The following is an 18,864-nucleotide window of genomic DNA, read 5'->3' as shown; positions in this document are numbered from 1 at the left end:
TCATAACATTCTTGAGCTTTAAAACTTAAGTGGTCACATGTTCTTAAAAAGGTCATCTCTTAAAAAAAAAAAGTCATCTCTTCTAAGCACAATCTGTTGTACCACTTATTGGTTTTAATCAGACTGATATGTGTGGTAAAGTAGCTAAAAGTAAACCTCAGTGGTAATGCAGAAAAGATAAGTATCAGACTGCTTTACATTTTAAAAATAATATACAATAATAAGGACATCATTTTTATAATCTATTGATTCCATACCTTTCTGTGTGATTCTAGAATCAGTGCTGCTGATGTCGACCTACGGTGGAATTTTTCACAAACTCCAATTGAGCACGTCTTTCCTGTTCCCAATGTTTCTCACAACGTGGCCTTGAAAGTCAGCGTCCAGTCCTTGCCCAGACAATCTAATTACCCAATTTTGACCTGTAGTATTCACACTAATATTGGCCTTTATGAGAAAAAAATTCAAGAACATGAACATCAAACCCCTCAGGACCTCAATTCTAATGAAGAAGAACAATGTAGTACCAACAGTTCACAGCATCTGTGTAGCAAACAAGCTTGGACCATGACACCTGAAAGTGTATTACGTGCAAAAAATGGCACAACTACAGAATATACTACAGCCATCAAAAATGTCAAACTTTATGCGGGCACTGGCAGTAAATCTGAATATGGAACATCTCAAGCCAATATTCTGAGCTTTAATAGTGTAGGAGATACAAAGTCACACGAAACATCATCAAGAACTTTAAAATCATTTTCAATGATTGATTCCAGTGTTTCTAATCGCCAGACTTCCTGGCAGTCAGTTGGTGAGGCTAACCCTTTAATAGGTTCTTTAATTCAGGACCGACAGGAAGTTATTGCAAGAATCGCCCAACATTTGATTCATTGTGATCCAAGCACTTCACATGTTTCTGGACATCCATATAATACTCAAGAGTCTAGTTCACTTCATTCAAAACTTTTCCGGGTTTTGCCAGAAAATGAAAATGTGAGAAAATGTAAAGAAACATTCTCCATTTCTTTTGGTAGTCCAGACATCACTTCCCAGGAAGACATCAATGAGGGAAAAATTCGACTAAAAACAGAAACTCCTCGAAGTGAAACTTGTGTTTCTAATGGTCTTTATTCTTATCAGTCTGTTGGAGAGACTAATCCTTTGATAGGTTCCTTACTCCAGGAACGGCAAGATGTTATTGCAAGGATTGCTCAACACTTGGAACACATTGATCCAACAGCATCATATGTCCCCCGGCAGTCATTCAACATGTGTGATACCACTTCAGCCCCTTCTAAAGTGTTTAGGAGTTCATATGAAGACAAAAATTTGTTGAAGAAAAATAAGGGTGATTCTCCTGTTCCCATTTCTCATGCAAAATTTTCTTTGTTAGGAGACCGCACTGGGGAAAACTTAATACCTAACAAATCTTTTAGTTCATTTAAATGTAGTTGTAAAGAAAAATGTTCTTTGAGACCTCAAATAAGAAATCATTGTCAGAACAATCCTAGCGAAATCAGCCAAAGTACATATCAGGAGACACAGAACAAAGCTACTAGTTTATTGACTTCTTTAAATGTGTCTCATTGCAAAGAAAATAATGGAGATTCGACAAGCAGATTTAAGGAACAAGAAATTAGCAATGGAGTTGATAAACAGTATTCTAATTGTAATAGTATTGACAAACAGATTTGCACAAATAAGTGTAAGGAAAAAATAATAAAAAATGAGAATTGTAACCCAGAATTCTTTGACAATCTCCAATTTGATAATTCAAAAAAAATTGACTCAAAAATGAAAGTTACTTTGTCGGAGATATCTGAATATTTGAACAAATGTGAAAATAACTACTCAAATAAAGATTCAAAAAAGCCTAAGACATGTGAGCAAAATACTCAACTTAACAGCATAGAAAACTATCTCAATAAAGGTAATGAAGCTTTCAAATGCAAAAAGCCAACACAATTAAAAAGTGATGAACAGGATAAGAAAGAAGATCCAACTGGTGAAAAATCTCAAAACACTTCTCAGAGAAGAAATATAAAAGACTGTTTGTCTGCATGTGAACATCTAAAAACTACAGAGGTGTTGGTAGGTTACATCTCATATTTCAAATACAATTCTTAACACTTGTTTATGATTTAAATTTTGCTCGTAGGAGATCTCATTATAAAGGTCCAAGGTGCCCATCATCTGTAGGACCCATAGTCTGGTATAGTAGACCTTCTACAGAACTAGTATTAATAGCCTTGCAAATAACCTATTCTCTTAAGAGCAAATGCTAGGTAAGCAGAAGAAATAAAGACCATGTGGGTTTAAAAAATAGGGAGCAGTGTACCTGTTTTTCTTGCTATAATTTTTTTCATGATGTATTAGGTCTATTATTTAGGTCTTTCAGCTTTGTTCTTCTTCTCTCTCCCGCATACCCATCTAAAAAGGTGTATCTTTTATTCAGAGAGAACTAGCTTTTAAATACTTGGTTTGTGGATTCAAGAGAATGAACACTATGTAATATGTATGTAAATATTCCTTTGATTTTATATGTTATTGGTAAATTGGTTTCAAATGTATCATGATTATAGAAGATGTGGTTCTTTTTAGTACTTCACCACAGGACAGATAGGACAGTTATGAGGACACTCAGACTCAAAAGAGAATAACTGACATTGACAAGTAGTCATACAAATCTTTAGTGGCTCCATTGGCATCCCCCACTGCAGTCTCTTGTAATCTAGGGCTTTTTCTACTACCTCATAATAATTAAGAACAAATTTGTAGATTATAGAAGTCCCTGGTTCATTTGAATTCTTCCTGGTGCCTTTTTTTGTGTTTATTTCTATGCTTACAAACAGTTGGTAGAGAGTAAACAGTCAGAAATGAAACTTATATTAGCTTAAGGTGTTGTTTATTAGCAGCCCAGGCCCAGTACAAGTAGTATGCCCCTGATGTAATGCCATTGGCCAATTAATGATTTTAGAAATATCTATAGGGAAATCACTAAGCTGTTGGTCAAAGACACTCGAGTTCCAGTTTTGGCTTCAGTTTTGTTGTGGAGTGACACTGAGTAATAAGTCGTATAATCTCTAAAAACCACAGTCTCCTGAATTTTACATTAAGATTGATAAATCTTTTTTGCCTATATTAGAGTTTTGACAATCAAATGATAGATTTTAAAAAATTTTGTAAAGGTGGACGACGCCTGTGGCTCAGTGAGCAGGGCGCCGGCCCCATATACTGAGGGGAGCGGGTTCAAACTCAGCCCCGGCCAAACTGCAACAACAACAAAAAAAAATAGCCGGGCATTGTGGCGGGCGCCTGTAGTCCCAGCTACTTGGGAGGCTGAGGCAGGAGAATTGCCTAAGCCCAGGAGTTGGAGGTTGCTGTGAGCTGTGTGACACCACGGCACTCTACCGAGGGCAATAAAGTGAAACTCTGTCTCTACAAAAAAAAAAAAAATTATATAAATATATATATTTTGTAAAGCTTTAATGCACTATATAAATGAGAAATATTTAGTTAATTCCATTTTATTTGACTTCCCACCAAACCACTTTGTAACTTCCAAAAATCATCGGGTTCAAATTTATTTCCCTAAGCATTATTATAAATTTTTATCTTGATTATATGGAAAAACACTTCTTAACTACCTTGATTCACATATCCATGACCTCAGTTCATCTTCTTTATCACTCAAATTAGTTTTGCCAGGCAGTAGAGTTTTTAAATTATGCCATGTTTTCAGTTTATATTTTCCTACAGAAGATCTTCAACATAGGATTTAATCAAATGGTAGATTGTACTTCTGTAAAACTGTAAGTGTCACAAAAACCTGCTGTGGCCTTAAGAATATTAACCTTTTATGATCTTATTTTTTTTTTAATTAAAAAAATTTTTGTAGTTCTTTTTTGGTTTTTTAATTTAATTTTTTTGGCTTTTTTATTTTATTTCGTTGCTTATTTTTTATTTCTTTACTTTTTTGTTGTTGTCCTTGTTGTTGAGACAGGGTCCCACCCTATGCCCCTGAGCAGAGGGCAGTGGGCGTGGTGGCTCACTGCAACTTCAGACTCAGGCTGCGGGCACCCCGCTGCCTCAGCCTCCGGAAGTCTCTGGGATTACAGGTGCTCGCTGCAGCACCCAGCTGGGTTTTTCCATTTTATCTTTCTTTCTTTTTTTTTGTGGTTTTTGGCTGGTGCTGGGTTTGAACCTGCCACCTCTGGCATATGGGACCGGCATCCTACTCCTTGAGCCACAGGCACCACCCGATTTTTCCATTTTTTTTCATGAGTCGGGGTCTCACTGTCGCTCAGGCGAGTCTCGAACTCCTGACCTCAAGCAATTCTCCCTCCTCAGCCTCCCACAGTGCTGGGATTACAGGCGTGAGCCACCGCACCCAGCCTTTTATGATCTTTTTTGATACCTAAGGGTAGGTTGGAAGCTTACATCTGGGATGGTATTTTTTCTTTTCTTTTTTTTTTTTTTTTTGTAGAGACAGAATCTCAGTTTACCGACCTCGGGTAGAGTGCCATGATGTCTGGGATGGTATTTTTTCTTTTCTTTTTTTTTTTTTTTTTTGTAGAGAAAGAATCTCGGTTTACCGACCTCGGGTAGAGTGCCATGATGTCACAGGACTCACAGCAACCTCTAGCTCTTTGGCTTCCGCGATTTTCCTGCCTCAGCCTCCCGAGCAGCTGGGACTACAGGCACCCACCACAACACTCGGCTATTTTTTGGTTGCAGTTCAGCCGAGGCTGGGTTTGAACCCACCACCCTCAGTATATGGGGCCGGCGCCCTACTCACTGAGCCACAGGCGCCACCCGGGATGGTATTTTTTTCAAGCCACTAACTTTTCTTTTTGAATATAACCATACACTACTTACTATACTATGTGCCCAGACATTCTTTTCATTTTACACATTTCAACTTACTTAATCCTCTCACTATCCTGTGAGGTTAGAAGCTTTTATTAACTCCAGTTTATAAATGAAGACCTGGACTAGAGGAATTAAGTAACTTACCCCAGGTCACAAAGCTAGTATTACAAATGACAGAGCCAGAATCCAATGTAGTCTTTTCTAATTTTTATTCATGTGTTGATTACAAATTTCTGATCTTTGGCTATAAACTTATCCAACCCTTAATATTAGCCTATATCTTATACATGTATTACATCAAAAACATTGTGCTATGACTACATTATTTATATTTTTAAATTGGCGATGTTACTTATATTTCTGTATGGCGCTTACCAAAAATTAGTTTGTTTGTTTTTTTTTAAGAGACAGACTCTCACTATGTCACCCTCGGTAGAGTGCTGTGGCATCACAGCTCACAGCAACCTCCAGCTCTTGGGCTTAGTTGATTCTCTTGCCTCAGCCTCCCGAGTAGCTGGGACTACAGGCTCCTGCCACAATACCCGGCTATTTTTTTTGTTGCAGTTTGGTTGGGCCTGGGTTCGAATCTGCCACCCTTGGTGTATGGGGCCAGCGCCCTACCCACTGAGGCACAGCACTGCCTGAGAAAATGACTCTTAGTATTGACATAGTTTTATGTTTTAGAACATTATATTAATTTTTTTCTGCATGTGGGCACAGTAGTTCCTTCTTAGCCCCAATTTTGCATTCTGGTTTTAGTTATCTATGGTCAACTGTGAACAGAAAGTAGGTGAATACAGTTCAGTAAGATATTTAACTTTTTTTACGGTATATTGTTATAATTGTATTTTACTGTTACTTATTAATCTCTTACTATAACTAATGTATAAAATAAACTTTATCATGGGCGGCCTGTGGTTCACTGGGTAGGGCACCAGCTCCATATACCAAGGATGGTGGGTTCAAACCCAGCCCGGGCCAAACTGCAACAAAAAATAGCTGAGCATTGTTCTGGGCGCCTGTAGTCCCAGCTACTCGGGAGGCTGAGGCAAGAAGATCACCTAAGCTCAGGAGTTAGAGATTGCTTTGAGCTGTGATGCTACAGCACTCTACCGAGGGTGACAAAATAAAACTCTGTCTCAAAAAAAATAAATAGGCTCGGTGCCTGTGGTTCAAGTGGCCAAGGTGCCAGCCACATACACCTGAGCTGACAGGTTTGAATCCGGCCCACCAAACAACAATGACAGCTGCAACCAAAAAATAACTGGGTGTTGTGAGAGGCACCTGTAGTCCCAGCTACTTCAGAGGCTGAGGCCGAAGAATCGCTTGAGCCCGAAGAATTGCTTGAGCCCAGGAGTTGGAGGTTGCTGCAAGCTATGATGCCATGGTACTCTACCCAGGGCAACAGCTTGAGGCTCTGTCTCAAATAAATAAATAGAATAAACTTTATCATAAAGTGTATGTGTAGGCTCGGCGCCTATAGCTTAGTGGCTATGGCACCAGCCACATATACCAGAGCTGGCAGGTTTGAACCCAGCCTAGCCTGTCAAACAGCAATGACAACTGCAACCCCAAAATAGCCAGGCATTGTGGTGAGCGCCTGGAGTCCCAGATACTTTGGAGGCTAAGGCGATAGAATCGCTTAAGCCCAAGAGTTTGAGGTTGCTGAGAGCTGTAACACCGTGATACTCTACCAAGGGCGACATAGTGAGATGAGACTCTGTCTCAAAAAATAATAAAGTATATGAGCTCGGTGCCTGTGGTTCAAGCGGCTACGGTGCCAGCCACATACAACTGAGCTGGCGGGTTCGAATCCAGCCCAGGCCCGCCAAACAACAATGATGGCTGCAACCAAAAAAATAGCCGGGCACTGTGGCAGGTGCCTGTAATCCCAGCTACTTGGGAGGCAGAGGCAGGAGAATCGCTTGAGCCCAGGAATTGGAGGTTGCTGTGATCTGTAATGCCACAGCACTCTACCCAGGGCGACAGCTTGAGGCTCTGTCTCAAAAAAAATAAATAAGGTGTATGTATAGGAAAAGACCTTGATATGTACAGTGTTTCATACTAGTCACAATTCCAGGCATCCACTGGAGTTCTTGGATCATATCTCCTATTTATAAGAAGGGGCTATCATAATAGTTTTTTTTAATTGAAATAATCAAATATTAGCTTATTAAATGTTAGATTCTGAGCAAACATGAGCATACCTTGATATCGCAGTTATTATATTTGAACATAATTTCTTTAGAACATTAGCATTCAGCGTATTAAAAAAATCTTAGACATTGTTTTCCAATTAGTATGTGTGTGTATAGACATAACATATTGATACACATATTGAGCATCCCAAATCTGAAATTTGATAGGCTCCAAAATTGAAACTTTCCAAGTGCTAATGTGATATTCAAAGGAAATGTTTATTGGAGTATTTTGAATATTGAATTTTTGGATTTGGAATGCTCAGACAGTAAGTATACATATTGTACATATTCTAAAATCCAGGAAAATCCAAAATCTAAAACTCTTCTGGTCTTAGGCATTTTAAATAAAGGGTAATCAACCTGTGTATTATCAACATCACCATCAACCATGTAATACCTTGGGATGTATTAGGAATGAGTCTAAAAAACTAAAAAGCTGTACGAGTCCTTTAAATGGTATCTTTCCATCAAAGTATAATTATTTTCCTAACAGAGGACTACACTGAAACATTCAAATGTCTGGCGAAAACATAATTTTCACTCGTTGCATGGAACCTCAACCAGAGCCTTTCATCCTCAAACTGGATTGCCACTTCTTTCAAGTCCCGTAAGTTTTTTTCCCTTATCTGACATTAGAATTTGCAGATATCTGAAATTACAAATAATTTTATTCAAATTTTAATTGAATAAAATTAAATACTTTTAAAATAAATTTTTAATTGGAAATCATCTTTTTTTTATAACATTTAACAGTTTACTGATGATATGGAAAGAGACTATAAAATGAATATGAGTGAAATTTACTATAATAGACTTACAACATTTCTCTGAAATTCTTTTGCCTAAAATTTTTACTAACTGTCAAAAAAAAATCTTGGTGTCAAGTGAATTTGTATCTTACTGACATCACCAACTGGGTCACCTGGGGACTGCTTTTTACTTAGAATCCTCTCACTTAATGTTATTTTAAGACATATATAATGCCGGGCGGCACCTGTGGCTCAGTGAGTAGGGCGCCGGCCCCATATGCCGAGGGTGGCGGGTTCAAACCCAGCCCCGGCCAAACTGCAACAAAACAATAGCCGGGCGTTGTGGCGGGCGCCTGTAGTCCCAGCTGCTCGGGAGGCTGAGGCAAGAGAATCGCGTAAGCCCAAGAGTTAGAGGTTGCTGTGAGCCGTGTGACGCCACAACACTCTACCCGAGGGCGGTATAGTGACATTCTGTCTCTACAAAAAAAAAAGACATATATAATCCCATTTCTCATTTATTAATACATTTATACATCTAAGGGTAATGGCTAAATGCACTTCAGAGTCACATTTATTCTACCCCCTACTTGTATGACATGAGATAAGTAACATCTGTTAGAACCTCAGTTTCTTCATCTGTAAATGGGGTTGACAATGTCTACCTTAGTATTGTGAAAATGATTCATATCATTATTGGCACTTGTTTAAGCACTCAGTAGTTAATTGGTATGACCGTCACGTCAGTTAAACCAGTGATTCTCAACCTTCCTAATGCTGTGGCCCTTTAATACAGTTCCTGTGGGTCATGACCCACAGGTTGAGAACCATTGAGTTAAACTTAAGGTAAGTAGTAAATTTTGTAGCAGAACTAAAAGCCTGTATAATTTGCTACTAATGCAAAATTTTTACTGTATGTGTGTTTTTTTAGCAACTTGAAAACAAGGTCTGGCATGTGTTAAAAAAAAAAAATAGCCGGGCGTTGTGGCGGGCGCCTGTAGTCCCAGCTACTTGGGAGGCTGAGGCAAGAGAATCGCTTAAGCCCAGGAGTTGGAGGTTGCTGTGAGCTGTGTGAGGCCACGGCACTCTACCGAGGGCCATAAAGTGAGACTCTGTCTCTACAAAAAAAATAATAATAATAATAATTATCAAGGGTGGCACCCATAGCTCAGTGGGTAGGGTCCCAGCCACCCAGGCTGGCAGGTTTAAACCCACCCCCGGCCAGCTAAACAACAATGACAAACTGCAACCAAAAAATAGCCGGTCATTGTGGTGGGCGCCTATAGTCCCAGCTACTTGGGAGGCTGAGGCAAGAGAATTAATCACTTCAGCCCAAGAGTTGTAGATTGCTGTGAGCTGTGACACTACAGCTTATTATTATCGAGTAAAGGATGTAGACTTTAAGTGTATATATAACTTGGACCTCTAGTGTTTATTTTAGAGAAGTTGGAGGCTAAACAATTTTTTTAAACTCCCAAGTATTTGTCCTACCTGTGAGTTGTTTTCAAAATGCCAAGCATTCAGGGAAAATATTACCAGCATCATGCTGGTGTAAAAAGCACTGCAGTCTTCTTGTCAGTATTGTGGACTGAGTTAATACAGGAAGACACTTCTCCCTTTATAGATACAAATTCTGAATGAAGTAAAACAATGTCTAAATATATAATATAGTAAAAGAATAAGCAAAGTAATTTATAACTTGAGGCAACTTATGGCCCTCCAGGATAGCACCGAACTTAATACAGTGCTAGGGTTTAATGTCCCACCCCAGGGATAGAAGTCAAGGCTACATGTCAGCAGTAATCATAGCAAAGGCCTAAGACCAAATTCTATGTAAAACCAAAAGCAGAAAGACTGGACTTCCATAAATAGGATGGCAAAAAAAGCACTCAAGGGCATGTCAGGGAGGTGTGGAGTAGGAGAGGAAAAAGAAGTCCCCAAAAGAGGGGCGGCACCTGTGGCTCAAAGGAGTAGGGCACCGGCCCCATATGCCAGAGGTGGCAGGTTCAAACCCAGCCCTGGCCAAAAAAAAAACTGCAAAAAACAAAAAAAAAAAGTAGGCAGAAGTCCCCAAAAGAAATTGGACCTAAATCTAAGCTACCCATAACATAGTAGCAGTTATAAATTTATACTACCTCTGAGGTTAAGAGAAGTCTAGCTAAGAAGTAACTGTAACAGGCTGGTGCCTGTACTCAGTGGTTAGGGTGCCAGCCACATGTTCCGGGGCTGGTGGGTTCAAACCTGGCCCAGACCTGCTAAACAGAGAAGAAAAAAAAAAAAAAAATGGCTGGGCACAGTGCCTCACACCTGTAATCCTAGCACTCTGGAACGCCGAGGTAGATGGATTGCTTGAGTTCTCCAGTTCGAGACCACCCAAGCAAAAAGTGAGACCCCATGTCTACTAGAAGTAGAAAAACTGAGGCAGGAGGATCACTTGAGCCCAAGAGTTGGACGTTGCTGTGAGCTACGACAGCACAGTACTCTACCCAGGACTACAGCTTGAGACTCTGTCTCAAACAACAAAAAAAATAGCTAAACTGCAGCTGGTGAAATCCATTCAAGACTAGCAGAAAAAAGATGAAACTATCCCACATTTATAACCCAGGGCACCAGGGATTTATTTTTATAGAAAATATCTCTTCAAGATGATCTCAGAAGAAAAATATAGCTGAGCATTGTGGTGGGCGCCTGTAGTCCCAGCTACTTGGGAGGATGAGGCAAGAGAACTTAAGCCCAAGAGTTTGAGGTTGCTGTGAGCTGTGATGCAACAGCACTCTACCGAGGGCGACATAATAAGACTCTGTTTCAGAAAAAAAGAAAAAGAATCAGAAAGAGCAAGAAATGAAAGAATACACACATGGGAACCTTGTTATCAGAACATTCTGTTTAAAATGTTCTAAGCAATAAATGAAGTCAAAATAGGGAATTGAGATGAGAGAATTCGTGGATTTGAAAAAGAAGTAATCGGCTTGGCACCTGTAGCTCAAGTGGCTAAGGTGCCAGCCATATACACTTGAGCTGGCGGGTTTGAATCCAGCCTGGGCCCGCGGAACAACAATGATGGCTGCAACCAAAAAATAGCCAGGCATTGTGGCGGGCGCCTGTGGTCCCAGCTACTTGGGAGGTGGAGGCAGAAGAATTGCTTGAGCCCAGGAGTTGGAGGTTGCTGTGAGCTGTGATGCCACGGCACTCTACCCAGGGCGACAGCTTGAGGCTCTGTCTCAAAATAAAATAAAATAAAAAATAAAAAGAAGTAATATAGGGCGGTGCCTATGGCTTAGTGAATAGGGAGCTGGCCCCATATACCCAGGGTGGCAGGTTGAAACCCGCCCCACCCAAACTGCAACAAAAAAAATAGCCAGGTATTGTGGTTGGCCCTGTAGTCCCAGCTACTGGGGAGGCTGAGGCAAGAGAATTGCCTAAGCCCAGGAGTTGGATTTGCTGTGAGCTGTGTGATGCCATTGCACTCCACCAAGGGCATTAAAGTGACACTCTGTCTCTATGAAAAAAAAGAAGTAATTAGAAATTCTAGAAAATATATTTGAAATGTATGCACATACACATACAGGTGAATTAAACAATAGATTAGAATCAGCTGAAGGATATTTAGTGAATGAGTGGACACATTTTAGCAAGTACTGATAATGAAGTACTGATAATTTCATCTTTTTGAAAGCAAAAAGATGGTAAAATGTGAAAGAGCCATAAAAGGTAGAAGGACATGTTCAATGTAAGTCTGGTAGGATTTTTTAAAAGTAGGATTAGATAGAATAAGGGAAATGCAATACTAGAAGAAATGAAGGTAGAGAACTTCCCAGAATTGACACAAGGGTTTAGATTGAAAATTTTAATTTCATACTAGGTTCTATCTATAGTAAATAACATGGTGTACTTGTTTAACTCTCAAAAATGTTTAAGTTATTTAGACTTCAGTATTATCCGTTTCTTTTGTTACCAGTTAGATCAGTGAGTTAGATAACTTTATACATATTTATAATATTAATTCTAGAAACAAACCTAATTTGCGTGTGGTATATGATTTTAGCTTTAAATTACATTGAGTCTTTAATTTTTAGGACATTGTGATCTTAGTGGTGGTTTGCCTTAATGTAATCTGGTATACAATGGCAGCTGACAATCCAGGATGATAGTATTTTTTAGACCTATTCGCTATAAAGCCTCAGGGTTCCTGGGAATGTTGCAATATGTAGAATAGGCAAAGGAGGCATAGTGCTGACACAACTTCAGACTCCTATCTCTATTAATTTTTTTTTCTTTTTTCTTTTTTCTTTTTTGTGGTTTTTGGCAGGGGCTGGGTTTGAACCCGCCACCTCCGGCATATGGGACCGGCACCCTACTCCTTGAGCCACAGGTGCTGCCCTTTTTCTTTTTTCTTTTAAAGTGAGAAATGCTTTTTCCTCCAAAAAGCAATACAGTATTATATGAGGTAAAATAGTAAAAATCCTATTTATATTATTTTTATGTATATAAAATTTACTAAGTCTCAGGTACCTTATTTATATTATATATTGGGATTCTATATGGGGTTTGGTTTTGGAAAACACTGGTTCTGCTTTTTAAAAAATCAAAGCCCTGGGTGGCGCCTGTGGCTCAAGGAGTAGGGCGCCGGTCCCATATGCTGGAGGTGGCGGGTTCAAACCTAGCCCCGGCCAAAAACCACACACACACAAAAAAATAAAATAAAATAAAATAAAATAAAAATAGAGTTTAAAAAAAAAAAATCAAAGCCCTGTAAAGGTTTTTTATTAATCATATTTTTCACATTTAATGAGAACATAAGAGCAATATTTAATAAACAGAATGATTTTAAGTAAGTTGTTATGATGTTTTATAGTTTTTTGGGTTTTTTTTTTTATTATTGTAAACATAAGCTTAACATTCTTTTGGAAAGTGTTTTATAAAATTTAAGAAAAAAATTAGTCTTGTTAAATATTACAGATGATCATTTTTACCTTAGGTTCCTCACAGAAAAACACAATCAGGTTGCTTTGATCTGGATTCTTCGTTACTGCATCTGAAAAGCTTATCATCCAGAAGGTATTCAATCTCAAAGTTTATTTGTGTGTATGAAACAGAATTTTACAAAATTCCAGTCTTTCACAATAAATAACATTGACTCTAAAAATCAAAATTGTGGCTTGGCCCCCGTAGATCAGTGGTTAGGGTGCCAGGCACATACGCCGAGGCAGGCAGGTTCAAACCCAGTCAGGACCTGATAAAAAACAATGACAACTGCAACAACAAAAAAAATAGCTGGGTGTTGTGGCAGGCGCCTGTAGTCCCAGCTACTTGGGAGGCTAAGGCAAGAGAATCGCTTAAGCCCAAGAGTTAGAGGTTGCTGTGATCTGTGATGCCACAGCACTCTCTGAGGGCAGCATGGTTAAGACTCTGTCACAAGATAAATAAAATAAAATCAAAAATTGTAGCAGGAATCTTATTTTCAATATAATTTCAATATGATAGTTCTTAAGGGTGAGTGAAGAAGACATTATGGCAGTGATAGCAACTTTCATCGTAATAAAGAGCCACATTGTTTTAACATTTAAGTAGATTTGAGTATTTCTCTTCATTAGCCTCTACCTTTTTACTCCTTTTCTCCCAACCCCCTCTTCCCAAAAAGCTGGGCAATTTTTCCTGTGTTGGCAAATAATACCCTAGTTATATTCTTTAGTCATATAATTTTGCCTTTGTATTCTTTTTCTCTTTCTCCCTCCTGTCCTCTCTCCCTCTCTCTTTATTTTTTGAGATAGCTTCTTGCTCTCTCACCCAGGCTGGTGTGCAGTGGCATCAATATAGGTTATTGCAATCTGACCAGTTCTCCCACTTCACTCTTCCAGAATTATAGGATTACAGGCACGAGCCACCAAGCTTAGCTCTGTATTCTCATTTTTAGCTTAAAATGAAAATTGATACAGAAATCTGAATTATTATGTAATTCCACTAGATGCCACTATGTGATATGTTATAAATTCTGCTTTCGTGATACGTTATAAATTCTACTTTGAAACTTTATGGGGTGTATATATAAACATATACACACCTTACCAAATATTATAACAAAGATTATAAAATCTAATCAAGAATTTTAAATTATAAGTTTTATATCTTAAAATTTGATGACATTAATTATATTATGGTATTTCAGTAAAATTGCTTGAATTTTCCTAACTTAATTTTGTAGAAACATAAATAAGAAAATATTGTGGTTAATGTGTTCCTTTGCTGATTTGTTTTTTTAATAGTCCTCGACCATGTTTAAACATTGAAGATGATCCAGATATTCATGAAAAACCATTTTTGAGTTCTAGTGCTCCACCCGTAACAAGTCTTAGTCTTCTAGGAAATTTTGAGGTAATGTATTTTAAAACTTTTAAGAATTTAAATTTCTTAATTAAGGTCTAGGGTGTCATTTATGTCTTTAACTTTGATTATGAAAGGGAAATTAGTTGACTGTCCTTTTTGAAAGCCTTGAAAATTACCTTTTTATTTTATGTTATTTTCATGAGAAAGCAATTTGGGAGAATTGTTAGCAGTGACATCTTAGAATTTTGTAGCCAGTAGAGGAGAATGAAGGACTTTGGTGAAATGAGGTTGAATCAGGTATGTTACTTTAGCTGAGAGGATAGGTTTGACCACATTTTCTTACTTGTTAAAACTGGGTCTGGGACTCAGAAAAGGTGATAGTGAACTAATAGCCTCCCTTTCATGATTAAGGTGGTTGTTTCGCAAAATCAAATGGCTTTACGAAATCAGGGGGACCAAATCAAATGTTCTTTATTTGAAACATCTTTATAAAGTAATAAGGTTATTATTCATTTTTGTTTTATTTTTAATTAGAGACAGGATCTTACTTTTCTGCCCAGACTGGAAGGCAATGGCCTGATTATAGCTCACTGTAACCTCAAACTTCTGGGCTCAAGTGATCCTCCTATGTCAGTCTCCCAAGCCCAGCCAAGGATATTTAGAGGAAAGTAATTATATTTTGACAGGGCATGGTGACTCATGCTTATAATCTTAGCATTCTGGGAGGCTGAGGCTGGAGGAACACTTGATGTCAGGAGTTCAAGACTAGCCTGAGCAAAGTGAGACTCAGTTCCTACTAAAAATAGAAAATTGGGTATAGGCGGCGCCTGTGGCTCAAGGAGTAGGGTGCCGGTCCCATATGCCGGAGGTGGCAGGTTCAAACCCAGCCTGGTCAAAAAACATTAAAAAAAAAAAAAGAAAATTGGGTATAGTTGCATGCCCTTGTATTCACAGCTACTTAGGCTAGGATAAGAGGATTGCTTGAGCCCAAGATTTGGAGGTTGCTATTAGCTAGGCTGAGGCTATGGCACTCTAGCCCAGGTAATAGAGCAAGATTCTATCTCAAAAAATAAATTGTACTTTTAATTAAGTTGAATAACTTTGCAGGAGTTGTAGTTTGGTTTATCAGCAGTATACTTTATTTATAATTTTGGAGACAGTCTCACCCTGTCCCCTGAGGTAGAGTGCTGTGTTGTCACCGTGGCTCACAGCAACCTCAACCTCCTGGGTTCAAGCGATCCTCCTGCCTTAGCCTCCCTGGTGGCTAGGATTATAGGCTCCCACCGCAATGCACAGCTAGTTTTTCTATTTTTAGTAAAGATGGGGTGTTGCTCTTGCTCAGGCTTGTCTCAAACTCCTGAGTTTAAACAGTCCACCCGCCTCAGCCTTCCAGAGTGCTAGGATTATAGCCACTGCGCTTAGCCAGCAGTATGGTTTATTTACAACTTTTATTATTCAGGATATCTTTCAATGTTTTAGTGGAAATGAAAAGACATTTGAAATAAGTCTTTTCCATGTTCCTTTCAAAGGATGAGTTCAGAGATGTTGAACTTGCTATTCCTTGTCATCATTACGTTAAAATTGCATAGACCATTGTGAATGTCAGGTACTTTGCAACCTTTGTACAACAAGAAAATTTATATGGGAAAAAGAGAAGTCTGATATGAACCCTAGGAAAGGTTTAACCATAGTTAAAGATCGGTATACTGTTTGTTTCAGAGGATCCTATTTGTACAGATACGCATACATTTTTCAAATGACTTAAGGAAAAAATAGAGATTTGCTGAGACTATCCAACCCATAAATTCTCTTTATAAAGAATTTGGAATTTGATGTTCTCTCTAGTAAACTGCAGAAGATATTTAGTGAATTTGATAATCTATGGCAATAAACAGAGAGGAATAACTTGAATTACTAAACTGACACATTTGTCTTGTTTCATGAAACAGGGCAAAGTGTGATCCCTATAATGTTGTTAAGGGGAATCTTGAGTTTGGACATTTGGGGAGCTTTAGGTGGAGTCTCAAAACACATTGACCCAGAGTAACACCCAAACAGAAGTCTGTCTGCCTGATTTCAGTGGCCAGTTAGTTACCTTTTTTTGGCTACCATTTGGAGATCTCTACTGCAGAACCTTCTCATCATCCATTCATCTGTCCTGTGATTCTCTTCTGTCAATTCAGTCCAGCATAATACCAACAACAATCGGAAATGGACTACTTTTTCCGCACATGAGAGAATTCCAGTGCTTTCTGTCCCTATAAAATAGCTATCTTTTAGAATTTTATTTCACATCATTTTATTTATTTTTTTATTCATTTATTTATTTTTTTATTTTTAGACATAGTTTTGCTCTTTTCCCTAGGCTGGAGTGCAGCAGCACTATCATAGTTCACTGTAACCTTGAGCTCCTGAACTCAAGCAATCCTCCCTGCCTCAGCCTTCAGAGTAGCTGGTACTGCCAGCATGCATCACCTTCCCTGGCTAATTTTTCTATTTTTAGTAGAGACAGTGTTTCACTTTGCTCAGGCTGGTCTCAAACTCCTGATCTCAGGCAAATCCTCCCAGAGTGCTAGAATTACATGTGTGAGCCACCACATCATATCCTGCTGGTATGTTTAACTGTTTTTTTTTTTTAATTATTCTTGGCTCGGCGCCTGTAGCTCAGCGGCTAGGGCACCAGCCACGTACACCGGAGCTGGTGGTTCAAATCCAGCCCAGGCCTGCCTGCCAAACAACAATGACAACTACAACCAAAAAATAGTTGGGTGTTGTGATGTACACCTGTAATCCCAGCTACTTAGGAGGCTGAGGCAAGAGACTGGCTTAAGCCCAAGAGTCTGAGGTTGCTGAGAGCTGTGACACCACAGCACTCTACCCAGGGCAACAGCTTAAAACTCTGTCTCAAAAAAAAAAAATTATTATTAACAGTTCTGGATTTACCGAAAAATTATAGAGCTGATTCGAAGAGTTCAGAGAGTTTCACATCTGGGTTCTCCTAATAGTAACACCTTACATTAGTGTGGTACATTCATCACAATTATTGAACTAGTAATGATACAATATTATTAACTGAAGTCCAGGTTTGTTTGGTTTTTTTTTTTTTTTTTTTTTTTTGAGACAGTCTCACTATTTAGTCCTTAGTACAGTTCTGTGGCATCACGGCTTACAGCAACCTCAAACTCTTGGACTTAAGCAATTCTCTTGCCTCAGCCTCCCAAGTAGCTGGGACTACAGGTGCCCACCTCAGTGCCTGGCTATTATTTTTGCTGCAGTTGATGTTGTTTAGCTGGCCTGGGCCAGGTTCAAACCTGCCAGCCTCAGTGCGTGTGGCCAGCGCCATAACCACTGTGCTATGGATGCTGAGCTGAAGTCCAACTTTTGATTGTGTTCATTTTCTCTATTAACTTCTTGTTTTCAATTTCAATGGTATGTTTAACTTTTTTTTTTTTTGAGACAGAGTCTCACTTTATTGCCCTCTGTAGAGTGCTGTGTCGTCACAGCTCACAGCAACCTCCAACTTCTGGGCTTATGTGATTCTGTTGCCTCAGCCTCCCAAATAGCTGGGACTACAGGCACCCATCATAATGCCTGGCTATTTTTTTGTTGTAGTTTGGCCGGGGCTGGGTTTGAACCCACCACCCTCAGTATATGGGGCTGGCCGCCCTACCCACTGAGCCATAGGCACTGCCCAGTATATTTAACGTTAAAGAAATTGCCAAACTGCTTTTCCAAGTTTGTTATACCATTTTTAATTATCATCAACAGTGTATGAGTTCTAGTTTCTCCATGTCCTTGCCAGTGTTCACAATGACCAGTCTTTTTCATTTTAATTATTATGGTTTTAATTTGTATTTCATTTTAATTATTATGGTTTTAATTTGTATTTCCCTAATGAGTAGTTGTTTGAGTCGCTTTTTCCATGCTTATTTTTGTTACATAAGGACATAGGTTTTCCAAACATTTTCTCCCCAAGTCTGAGATTTGGCTTTATATTTATGTAACAGTGTCTTTTGTAAAGCAAAAGATTTTAATTTTATTGGTGTCTAATTTATTAAGTTTTTTAGTGGATCTTACTTTGGGTGCTGTAACTAATAAATTCTTGCCTACCCCATGGCTCCTTTCTCGTAGGAGGCTGTCTGTGCATTGTAGGATGTTTAGCAGCATCTCTGGCTTCTACTCACTTGATTACAGTAACACCCTCCTTGTTGTTTTAGCAACCCTTGGTTGCCCAACCCTAGGTCACAAATATCTTTTTCTAAATTTTCATCTAAATTTAGTTTAGCTCTTACATTTATTTCTCCAGTCTATTTTGAGTTAATTTTCTACGTGATAGAAGGTTCATTTTTAAGCATATGGTTGTTCAACATTGTTTTTCTTTCTTATTACTTTATTCTAGTTCTTTGTCACTTCATACAAATTTTAGAATTAATTTGTCTTGTTTCTACAAAATAGCCTCTTAAGTTTTTGTTTGGATTGCATTGATACAGATCAATTTAAGGAAAATTTACATCTTAAGAACATAAAATCTTTCATGGGAGAAAATATTTGCAAACAACTCTTCTGCGAAGCTATTAATAGCTAGAATATATAAGGAGCACTAACATCTTAATAGGGAAAATAATAAACAATCTGATTAAAAAATGGGCAAAGAGGCTGGCTGTGGTGGCCCAACCTATAATCCTGCCACTTTTAGGGGCCGTGGCAGGAGGATTGCC

The 18,864-nt window shown here is 38.6% G+C and overlaps 1 protein-coding gene across 10 annotated transcripts in view; it reads left to right on the top strand.

The window, feature by feature from the left end:
- Positions 1-18,864, top strand: part of ATOSA (atos homolog A) — a 145,214-nt gene that overhangs the window by 108,904 nt on the left and 17,446 nt on the right. For all 10 annotated transcript variants that reach the window (XR_008380767.1, XM_053595135.1, XM_053595136.1 and 7 more), the window contains 4 exons: positions 276-2,094; positions 7,570-7,683; positions 12,801-12,880; positions 14,086-14,194. Coding sequence is in view for 9 of the 10 variants with exons in the window: in XM_053595135.1 (XP_053451110.1) it covers positions 276-2,094; positions 7,570-7,683; positions 12,801-12,880; positions 14,086-14,194 (2,122 nt within the window). In the remaining variant the exon portion in view is untranslated. The remainder of the gene's footprint in view (positions 1-275; positions 2,095-7,569; positions 7,684-12,800; positions 12,881-14,085; positions 14,195-18,864) is intronic.

The sequence above is a fragment of the Nycticebus coucang genome, chromosome 6 (assembly GCF_027406575.1).
Source record: "Nycticebus coucang isolate mNycCou1 chromosome 6, mNycCou1.pri, whole genome shotgun sequence".
Lineage (NCBI taxonomy): Eukaryota > Metazoa > Chordata > Mammalia > Primates > Lorisidae > Nycticebus > Nycticebus coucang.
The sequence above is the reverse complement of the archived record's forward strand: the minus strand, read 5'-3'. Positions and strand labels throughout refer to the sequence as shown.